General features: G+C 37.0%; 1 protein-coding gene across 2 annotated transcripts in view; it reads left to right on the forward strand.

Annotated features, from left to right (window-relative positions):
* ENOPH1 (enolase-phosphatase 1) overlaps positions 1 to 11,399 on the forward strand; it is a 16,168-nt gene extending 4,769 nt beyond the window's left edge. Inside the window, exons 2-6 of one of the 2 annotated variants that reach the window (XM_072405313.1) lie at positions 2,228 to 2,329; positions 3,075 to 3,265; positions 4,465 to 4,597; positions 5,771 to 5,894; positions 11,135 to 11,399. In XM_072405313.1, the coding sequence (XP_072261414.1) occupies positions 2,228 to 2,329; positions 3,075 to 3,265; positions 4,465 to 4,597; positions 5,771 to 5,894; positions 11,135 to 11,274 (690 nt within the window). In that variant the 3' untranslated portion in view covers positions 11,275 to 11,399. The remainder of the gene's footprint in view (positions 1 to 2,227; positions 2,330 to 3,074; positions 3,266 to 4,464; positions 4,598 to 5,770; positions 5,895 to 11,134) is intronic. The other variant, XM_072405314.1, reaches the window with a different exon arrangement.
* The last annotated feature ends 621 nt before the right edge of the window (positions 11,400 to 12,020 follow it).

The raw sequence follows: 12,020 nt of genomic DNA on the forward strand, positions 1-12,020 counted from the left end.
ATTTTTTCTATTCATTATATCTACTAGACCCCTATTCGGACATATTTCTGTAAGTTACAGGTCTACAATTTAAAAAAAAAAATTGCATGAAAACCTGTAACACTTTTGGTACAGAAATCTAGACCTCAGTGTAACGCCCAGGTGGTTAATAATGCATCATGTATAAAAATAAAGCAATTACATTTTATCCAATACTAACATAGCAAGCAAAAATGTTGTGATTCCCTCTAGTTTTTGTAAATTGTATGCTGAAAGTTGAATGTACAAACATTGAAATCCTAATTGTTGTCTTTGTGTTAAAGATACATGAAAATGAGCCTATGATTTGATTCCCCAAAAGACCTTTAAATTAGTATGCACAGCTTGTAAAATAATATGGTTTAAGAATGTTTATAAGTATTCTGAGCCATTGAATTAATAGGATCCCTATGGGCCTTATTTTCTTAGCATATAAATATACTCTAGTCCTAGACATGAAATACAAAGAGTTATCCTGGATGCACTTTATGGATTTTTCCCATCATCGCCATCAATGTATTAGGCCAATGCAACACTACGTTAGGTTCTTCTTAAAAGGAATTTGTTTACAGAGAGCTTTAGGCTAGGTACATACGTGCAATTGTTCTCGTCCGATAATCTTATGTGTGTACAGCGCTCGTCGTCCATCGTCCGAATGACCGTTCTGGCAGATCCTTTCCAACGACAATGATTGCATGTGTGTACATAGCCTTACTTCTAAAACATTCATTTTATTTTGTTTAGTGTTTTTATTGTATATCACCCTAATACAATAGAAAGGGTGAACTCCTAAACCTTTCAGTTGTAGTTGCATTTTATTTTTTATTTTATTTTTTAAGTAACCAGAGATGAATTAACTGCATTACTACATACATCTAATCATTCGGTTAGTGCATTGCTAATGTCAAGGACTAGTGTTAAATCATTTTCTGGTTGTGGACAGAGGGGTTACTATGTATAAAAGCTTTATTTTCAGTCTTTCACTGTTATACAGGCTCTGCTCTGATTTACCAGACATTGAAAACATCTCACATTGGACCTGATTTATTTGTCAAAAAATAGCCAATGATTTTTAACCCCCCTAGCGGTCTGATTCTTGCAGTATACAATTTTTTGCATGGAAATTTATTTTACATTGTATACCTATAATTCTTAGGCATAACTCGCCGACACATGTCTAATAGTTAATACATTTAATAATGAACTTTAAAAAAAAAAAAACACAAATATCTGCTAAAAAATGTATAATATACCTGTACAGCAGCATATATAATATATTAATATATATATTATATGAATATTTCTTTGTATTGGACTCAATACAGTTATTTTGTATTGAATCCAATACAAAAGTATTTGAATTTCCCGCCGTTAATGCCCGGCCGCACCGACACATGCACCAACCTCACCGGGAATCCCTGTAGGACGTCTCTGCACTGCGCGGCTGGACATTGGAGGAGGCAGACGTGTCCCTAGGATCTGTGGGGACCAGCAGGACGCCGAGGGACAGCGACTGAACAAGGCAAGTGGGCTTTTATTTTGCTTTTAGGTATCCCGAGTCTGACTCGGGATTACGGCTTTTTGCCAGTAAAATCGACCTCGAATCAGACTCGGGATTACCGCTAAGGGGGTTAAAAAATGTATTCTAGGTTCTCCCATCTTAGCCTTTCTTCTCCAGGTGATGTTATCTATTCATAAACCTTTTTTGTAAGATAGTGTAACAAGTTGTGAGATCTACTTCTTTGCTCCTTTTTAATCTTGTTTATTAACTGATATTGTTCTCCTCTAATATACTGTGCCATGCTAAAGCTACATACACACGTGCAATTATTGTCGTTGGAAAGGATCTTTCACCATCCTTTCCAACGGCTAAGGACTGCACGATGCATGAACGAGTGCTGTACATACATGACCGTTCTATGGAGAGGGGAGGGGAAGAACGACAGAGCAGCACCCTGCTGCGCGCTCTCCCCCTTCCCTTGCATTAGTATCGTTCGTCGCCCATCGTCAGTGGATCCACCAGGACAGTTGTTCAGACGATGGACAACGGGCAAGAACCATTGGACGTGTGTACGTAGTTTTACTCTTCAGTTGAACAATACCTTTGTCTTTTGTTTGTTTGCTATATGATATGGTGCATTGTTTCTGTTGTATTGTTTCTTTCATACCCCTCAATAAAACCAAATAAAACATTGTCTTTGTCCTGCAGGATATTTTGTTCCCTTACATTCAAGACAATGTTAAAGAATATCTGCAGAATCACTGGACGAAAGAAGAGTGCCAGGAGGATGTCCAGCAACTAAGATTACAGGTTGGGTTATGTTCATCATGTTGAACCAATATTTCCTTAGAGTAACCTTATCTGGCTACTCTCAGACAATCCAACAATACAACAATCATCTGTCTTCTCCGCCAACCGAGAATCAACAGACTTTTACGCATTTCCCTATGTCTGATCCTATGCTGTTTCCAAAACACTTGTGTGTTGCCATGCATTATGTTCAGCAGACTATTCATTGGAAGGGCAGCCCAAAGCACTTTATTGCACAGGAATGTAGTGTGTGCTGCACTTTGGAAAATGCACATCAAGGCAGAGTGTATTAGGAATATATGGGAGCCCAGCACGCCAACTCATGTCATGTGTTTTACTGAATGTTGCATTAAAGTTTATGCAATGCATTAGTGTGAACAATCCTGCTGCCGGAAATGCACTGCTCGAATTGCGCCATCATTTCAGTTTAATAACTGCCAGGAGAATATGCTAGGGCTGAAAATTGGTTGATAAATATGTTTTGAGGGCTCCAATTCTGGATCCCGAATACGCCAGGGCGAGCTTCTGGTTTTGCTTGATGAATCAGGCCCAATATAAGGAGGTTCTGTATCAAATATAAATATTATTAGAATGCAGTTTTATATGGGAAAATCTAATCTTTGCAGTCCTTAATATTGCAAGTAAATGTTATTCACATATATTGTATATATTCGACTCAAATCTTCTTCAAAACATAATAATTACAAATCCTTTTTCTCCTTTTTTCCTGTTTAATACCTGTAAGGCAGAAAAAGACCATGCACTCAATGGATTTGTGCCCATTCCTGGTAATGAAGCAGAGGTAGAACAGATTATCCAAGGTGTAGTTGATAATGTTCACTGGCAAATGTCATTAGACAGAAAGACAACAGCACTTAAACAGCTCCAAGGCCATATGTGGAGAGCTGCATATGCAGCTGGACAAGTCAAAGGAGAGTAAGTATATTGTATTAATTTGGTTTTGTTTTAAGGAATGTGATTTTCATAATTTAATTATGGTCTACCACAGCCTTCTTACCTTAAACCTTAATAAATTAAGGTCTCAGGGAACCCCTGCCTAAATAAATGTATTGGGTGTCAGAGAAAAAACCCTCCTTAATTGGTGGCCATTGGAAAAGAATGCCCCTGTGGTGGCTAGAACAGCACCTTTATAGACAACTGAAAACATCATTAGAGCCATTGGTACCCCTGGAAACCTCCGGAGGAGCCCTGAAGTTTCACGGAAGCCTGAATGAGAATAGCTGATCTAGCAGATGAATACATAAATGTTTTTGTACAAACTATTTTCTATATACAGGGCTTTGAGGATTGGATTTTTGTGAAAGCAGCAAAACATAAACTGCAGTTTTATAATGCAGTTGCTGATTTTATTCTGTAAGTATCTTACTAAAGTACTAAACATCCCTTTGTGTAAATCCAAAATGTTTTTTTTTTTTTTTTTTTTACAAACTGTCCTAAGAGAAATGCCCAAGTACCCCCCACCCCTGACTCTTGCAAAATTCCGCTAGTATCACAAAGGCTTATTGACAGCATCGCTGTGTTGCCCAGGCAGTCCCAATGCAAAGGCAAAAGGCTATAGTTTTTATGGTGGTAGTTCATACTGTGCTGCAATAATGTGCATTAAAAAATAAAATAGCACAAAAAGCATTGTGCAGTTCATTGTAACACACTGTAAGTGCAAAGTAAAAGCATAAAAAAGAGTGGGGGTTATAATGATGACAATAAACTTAAATAAGCAACTCAAAGATTTTTTCTGTAGAAAGGGTTAGAATGTTGAACTCTTTTATAAACTTTCATCTGTCCTTCATTTGAAGCAAATAAAGCAGCTTTGGCTCTTTTTCTTACACATGAGTTCATGGCCAGTGATTGTCCTTGTTTTACCTTGGTGTTTACAGAAAAGCAGCATTTTAAATTTCGCATTTTATTCTCCTCTGAGATTTTTTTGGTATGGAACAAATATAAACATATTACAGAAACATAAGTCTTTATGTCTAATATGCAATCTGAATACTTTGATTTGCACTTTAGTACACATCGGGGGACAGGTAAACATGAATGAAACATTACTGGTGGAGGGGATACATTGTTGCCTATCTTTTGATTTACAGAGTGAAAATGTTTAAATTTCGCTTTAGGGTGTATGACGATGTTGTTCCAGCACTAAGAAAATGGAAGGAAGCAGACATGAAGCTTTACATATTTTCTAGTGGTAGTGTTGAAGCACAGAAACTGTTGTTTGGAAACTCAATTGAAGGGGACCTGCTTGAGGTACACTTTTCTTTTGTACACTGTAATTTTATTAGTTCTGGTGTTTTTTCACATATTTATTAGATTTTGTGTTTCTGATCGTATCCTGCTGCTTTTTGAATATTTTCCCACCAATCATCACATCAACTATAAGAGAGCAAAGCCTTGTCTCTACCAAGATAGCTACCTCACACAACATGCATAGACATAGTGCAGAACAAAGTTAGAAATGAAGAAAAGCTTTACTATAGTGCAGCGGTCCCCAACCTGTGGTCCGCGGCTCTGGCCGTTGCACCCCCCAGGCATCATGATGACACAAAGGGGGAACTTTCTACCCCTTTGAGTGACACACGGCTCCCCAAGCATGCACGTTTTGGAGCCCGTAGGTTTAGTGGTCCGTAGGTCCGAAATGGTTGGCGACCACTGCTATAGTGTACTGATTTGCAATACTAGTAACTGAGAAAACATAAGCCAGCTAAACCCTAATCACATTAAAGTTTAAAATATATTTTTTTTTTAGTTTCTGAATTGCTGTGAGCAGGGTAGGCGGGCTGCTTCCTTTGCTTGCTTATACAATCAGGGATCAGGGTGGTAAGGTAATCTTTGAGTGGCAGACTTTCTTTCAAAAGGCAATACTAGTAAGTAATATTTTGCCCTTCACATGCCTGTTTTAAACGCCTCCACAGTACCTTTAATTGGGTTATGCTTCCCCCTGTAACTCCTTTCAATTTATTTATTTTACTTAATCCTTAGTTTAGCATGCTTGCTCTACACCATTTGTTGCTTCCACATGTTCACAGAATTCAGGTGTTTGTATTGTCTAAAAAATACAATGTAAAGAGCACTGAACCTTATAGGTGTGAAAGAGCAGGCCATTGTTATTGAAAAATGTGGTCTGATGGCATGAATCTGCACAGGAGTGGTCTAAATAATAAAAGAAAATGTAAATCAATGTATTTACACATGACTTAATTTGTAAAGGCCCTTTGTAAATCACAAACCCCACACCTGTGCCAAACAAAAATCCTTATTTTGTAAACCAGGATCACATTGAATACAGTAATACAATGAAATGAGAAATTCTTTGCAGCAGGGGAGATTTATTCAAAATCAAATGCACTTCCTTCCTGGATAGGGCACCTAATGTTATGTATGGTATGGCTATATAATTTTATACATTTATATATTTTACAGTTGTTTCAAGGACATTTTGACACTACTGTCGGATCCAAATTGGAGAGTGAAAGTTACAGAAAAATTGCAGATCATATTGGATGTTCAACAGAAAATGTTCTTTTTTTAACAGATGTTACTAAGGGTAAGCATTCCTACATCTGCATGAGCATATTTGCATCATTACAGAGATGATGATGAACAGAAAAATAACGTGAATTACAATAATGAGGCAAAATGCAGCAATAAAAACCTTACAGAATGATTTGGTGGTTTTATAATATTAAGTAACATAGTAAAATAAATCAAAGCAATACAAAATTGATAGTTATATTACAATCTTGGTGTGCATGTTTATAATCAAAAGTAAACTGTATAATACAAACTAAAGCTCACAAGCTAAAGGAAATGGCTGTGGAGTTTGGTAGTGCAGCCCATCTGTTAGCCAATATACATACTTCTAGACCTTAAAAATTGCTACAAAATAGTGAGTTTCGGGTATAGCTGTATTTAAATTACCAATCGCTCCCAGTAAAAACTGTTTCATGTGACATGACTTTGCTCAAAATGTACCCTACTCCTTTCTTTTGCTAAGCCTTAAACATATAAGACCAAAACCAATACTGTTTATTGGAGTATTTAAAATGCAAGAGCTATGCTTAGCATAGCGTGGGCAAAGCTTCATCTTGACTTGGACAGAAGTCTAAAATCTGAAAAAGCACCACAGGAACCACCAGGTGCAGCTTACTGGCAAATATTATGTTACTTTTCTTGGCAGGCTTTAGGCAGTGGGGTGAGAGGAGAAAAGGTTGGCTAGGGTATTAGAAAACATAGAAAGTGAATGGTCACTAAAAGCTTGTGGGGTTTTGTGGGAAGAAGTTACTAAAAGAAGTTCAATTAATGCCCACTGGGTGTCAGCACTCAGTCAGTAAAAATAAATATTGTTCGTTTTATTCTTTATCATTTTAGTTCAACAAAAATGGAAAAAAATATTTTGTTGAGAATGAGGAATAAACCATTTCTGTTTATTAATATGTGTGACACTGATAAATGTTTTATACATACTGAACATTTAAAGTAAAGATGTTAAATGATCTTGGCTATCAAAATGCTGACATTTCGTTCTCTCTCAGGAAAACTTGTATTGAGAAAAATTCTGGGGCCAGGTTCACTTGCAGTGAGGTTGGGGTGCATGTACTGCTTCCTCATGCCAGGAACTCTCAGAAGACACTACATGATATTGTCTCCCTGTGGCAGCTCCAGAGGGAATGAATAGGGACAGCAGTGAGTGGTACTATTACTGGCCACTGCTGCCAGCCGTCAAATTTACAAACCAGAGTTGCAGTGCACGTGTTTAATTGGCTGGCAAATTGCCAGCTTTGGTGAGCAGAATTGCTCAGTCCCGGGGCAGGTGGAAACCTGCCATAAAAGCTGCCCTAACTGGCTGCCTGAATTTCCCAGAACAGCAGCGCCAAGTAGGAGTTTTAGCTTTACATCATTGTTTTGGGTTAATGATTTCATGTATGTATGCTACTGGACCAACATGACAGCCAGACAAATAGCATTACAAAAATAAAGTCAGCAATAGCAGTCTGCAGTCCCAGTACATGCTTTTCCTGAGGTGGGCTTTACCGTAAGTGTACATTTTAGAGGTTTACACACAGAATGTCTTGTTTACTCACCCAAAGCCCTGATTGTGTAACTCCCCAGTCCAAAACAAGAGGCTTTTACCATATTTAAACTTGTTTTGTTACCGGCACTTCACTCTAAGAGGTACTTACTTCCAACCTACAGTCCTCCATTCAAAAGGGAGAGCAATTCCATTTCAGAGCTATAGGTCAGACTCAGCAGAGGGCATGTCATATCTCTGCAGATGGAGCAATCTTGTTTGCAGCCTCCTATCTGAATACATTGTGTTTTGTTTCCAACATACTGAGTGTATTCAGACCGTGCAGATACTGCCCTCTAGTGGTGGCATAGAAAATCTTGTTTACAGCAGAGATGGATGCAAACCCATGGCCAGGACAATAATAGCCTATATTATTATTAATAATGTTATTAGTTTTATTAATAATAATAATAATAATAATATTAATAAAATTAAACAATCATTATATAGCGCCAACATATTACGCAGCCCTGTTCAATAAATAGTGGTCGCAAATGTCAGAAAGATACAGTGACAGGGCTTGCAATCTAAGAGGTGGGGGAAGTGGCAGTATATTGTAAAATACATTTTCATACAAAAGCCTGGGAAAGGCTGGTCACAGTAACCATTTGGAATTATAGTGTTCCATTCATCTATATTCTTGTTGGGACATCTTGTCAACAATCTGGTTTAAGGCTTTCTATCCCCCAAAAAACAAAATGCATGTTGTTTTAAGAATGCAGATATGCTTATACTAACAGTATATATTCAGTTGAAAAATCTAAGCAAATAAAAAGCCTGACATATGTAAAAAGATAAGAAAGATAAAGTAATGACGGAGAAGGAAAAGAACAAGAGTATGAAAGAATAAACCAAAAAAAGGGGATATGGTGGGATGGTTAGGAGAGAAAGTTTCTTTTCCGCACATAGATCCACGGAACAGTCTATAACGTCAAGTTTTTTTTTTTATTATTAATAAATCAAAAATATGAGTAAGGCAGGAATATCTAAATGTTGAGTAATTAGCACAGAATATTACTTTGTCCTGTCAGATTTTAATGTGTGTGAAGATTTTGATTTCAGAGGTGCAATTTATTCCGTTTAGCCATTCAAACAACAAAAGAGATTTCATACACCTCCAATATCAGTATTAAAAGATATAGGTGGGGTAAGTAAAGTAAATGTGTAAGAGTTTTTTGGATTAGAATGGGAGAATAATAAGGTAGATAAAATGCTGAATCAAAGTTCAGGGTGATTGCTTCATGCTGGGTCATGACCAAAAAAATGTGATGCATTGAACTCATCCTGGTCACATCACCAACAATAGATTGTACCATTCCACCTAATTCACTTTCACTGCAAAAAAAAATTAGAATATTATTGTTGTTCATAAATGTGTCTACTCTGCTTAGTGACTGTAGCTTAGGGTTTTGAGGGCTGCCCTGAAAATAGGAGTGGCAAAGCTACAAACCTATCTGGCCTGGGCCCTCTCCCCACCCTACAGCTCTGCATTTTATTTTCTCACAGCATAGCTCATACCCCTCAGTGTTAAACCCACCTTGGTGGCAGATCCTCCCTCCTCCCACTGACAGACCCCCACAATATACAGCTTCTGTCTGTGCAAATCCTTCCTCTGTGAAGAATTCTTTTAGTGCAACCAGTGACATTTAGGTTAATTGTTGCTGTCACCTGAAAATTTTCCACTACTACCTTGCTCGCTTGGCAGAGGATGCAATTATTAGATCATTTCCTTTGTCAGCTGTTGTTATACAAGTTACAGCCACGATTGTCTGAACTGTCACTGGCTTCATCTCTGTGTCTGCTTCTGCCACTGACTAGAATAGATGCCCACTGGTGCAAGTGTGACCTCATAAAACCTCTAACAAACCAAAATTAGAAAGAAGTTGTCTCTGCCCAAATATTTATGGACGTAACTGTATATAGGTTAAACTACTTGACTAAAAAACTTCAGATATGTAATACGGTAAATTTCATATGTATATTTGAAGGATGCTTTTCAGTAAAAAAAAGTTTTGGATTTTTATATTCGTTGCATGCCATACTAAAGGAGTACTGTACATTACAAATAGCGTATGAACAAAAAGTTTCCAACATACATTAAAAGTGTGCATCAACACACACAAAAAAACATCAAAATACCCTCAGAAAGGCGCTCAAGAATGGCTAGATGTGTGGTGCTGCTTCTAGGAAAGAGGCCTATAGTATGGGAGCAAGGTGGGTTCTAGAATTTTATAGGGGAATCTTTTTGTTCGTCTAAAGCAATAACAGTGGACTAGGCACCATAGAAATATCAGTTTTATGCTTAGACAAAATAAACCTAGCAAAGTGCTTTGCATGGGATTTCATTTCATGCTAACCCTTAGTAACTTTTCACTTGTAACTGGTTCACAAAATGTGTTCATGCCACTATCTGTGTGATGTAGACACCCTAAAATGGACCATGCTCCTCTGTTCAGTAATTTGAGTTTGGGTTTGCAATTCCTTACGTTTGCTAGTCCTGGCTCCCTTAGTGGCCCCAGCTCAGGGCTGTTGCAGAATTTGTAAAATTCAGAAAAACTACATTAATTCCAGTATAAACCTAGGCCACAACATGCCAATAAAGTTAATGTGAATAAATACTTTCATTGTGTGTTATTTTTAAACATATATTTAAAAGGAGAAAAATGAAAGTCACAAAGGCTCGGTCTGTATATCTTTTTTCCCTTTTTTACAGGTTAAAATGCTCATAAATGATCTTTTGTACATTATTGTTGGGTACCAGTAAATGGCACTGTCCTCACACTTTACACAATGACACATCTGTATCTTGTGACCCAAGTATAAACCATAATTTTTTTTTCAGGTAAAAAATGGATTAATTCTTGAATCTATACAGTTATTTGTTACAGTAACCTAATTCTTCAGTATGTACAGTAAATTGTTAATTTCTTGAACATATTTTGCAAGTAACAATCACCTCTCCATGTTCGTTTGCGGGTGTCGGCATCCTCACCCAGGCCTTTTCTTGGTTTGGCATCTTCTGCCATCTTGATTGGCCAGTCCAGAATGGTATAACATTTATTATTTCCTGGCAGCCATACTCCTATTTTCCTGGGCTCATACACTTAGCTGCACATGCTCAGCTTGGTGTACGTTGAAAAAAAGATTGCACACAGGCAGGTAAGGTATTTTTTTGCAACAGGGACAGGTGATTTCCCTTCTGCAATAATGAACCAGCCTGCTCTTTTTCTTTTAGTTACACCTTACCCGACAAAAAGGGAAGTAATAGGAGAAGTTCATTGTTATGGTGTATATATACTTTTACTGCAACTGAATTTTTTTATGCTGTTTGTAAATGTATTTTTAAAAGATTTTTATTGCAGCATTTGAATTTGAGTGTATATAACAGTTTACATCTGTTTATAGTATTTCTTGTCATACATTCTTCTTATTCTTCCATGCAAATGAAATTTGATTTGAACTTTGAGTCTGATGGCCATGTCAATTTACACTATATAACTGATGAGTGAATGACATCTTTCCTCTATATGCACCAAGTAAAGTAGCCCAGTCTTAACATTTTCACTCCAGAACATCAAAATTTGAATTCTTCGACTGTATTTTTCCTCCTTTCTATTTGCATTTATGAACAAGTAGAATTGTTTACCACTAATACATAAACTAATAAAGATGTGAATCATCTAAATGATGTCTTCATACTTTTTTTGTTTCCACAGAGGCAAAAGCTGCAAAAGAAGCAGGAATGAATGTGGTTATAGTAGTGAGACCTGGTAATGCAGCGCTAACAGACGAGGAGAAAGCCAGCTACCCTCTTATAAACTCTTTTAAGCAGATAAACGTAAACTCTGTACAATAAAATTTCCTGTAAAATAATATGAAAAATATGAAACATAATGTGTTACTTTTTCTTAATTTGAAAAGCATAACACTAATTTAAAATCTGAAAAATAAACTGAAATTATTACCTACATTTAATTAAAAGCCTATGATCACATGCTTCACCATTCAGTAACCACTCTCAGGGTTGTACTGCCCTGCAGTGTACCTTTCCTGCTACTTACTATGCATCAGGATGCCATTTCCTTTAAATAGCAATATACCACACATAGCACAATACAGCAATACCTAGGTGTAAATGAGCTCTAATGATCGGCTTGTGGTGCTAGTTTTCTGTTTGCATGGTTCCCATTGACGGGAGCCTCTGAGCTGTACCCCATAGTTGCACAGATACATAGCAAACCTTGATCAGTGAGAGACTGAGTGGGAACAATGTGCTCTCTGCAGAACATCCTAGATTGCTTGTAAGTATGAGCTGTCCCAAAATACTGCCCTGTGATTGGCCAGTTAGAGTGTAGAAAATTTTGATAGCTTCCTTAACATATTGTGAAGGTGGCTGATCAGTGAGAATCTGTCATTTAATGAAATTAATAATTTCTTAAGCACTATGATAAGTGATAGTAGTAAAATAGATCTAATGTCTTTTGTAAAGCACCTTAAGATGAGGTGAATACGAAACTGTATATTGTCCCCTAAGGGCCAAGGATTTTACATTAAAAAAAAATATTTTTAAGAAAAGTGACTTCAATTATTGTATTAAAAACA

The sequence above is a fragment of the Pyxicephalus adspersus genome, chromosome 3 (genome assembly GCF_032062135.1).
Source record: "Pyxicephalus adspersus chromosome 3, UCB_Pads_2.0, whole genome shotgun sequence".
Taxonomy (NCBI): Eukaryota; Metazoa; Chordata; class Amphibia; order Anura; family Pyxicephalidae; genus Pyxicephalus; species Pyxicephalus adspersus.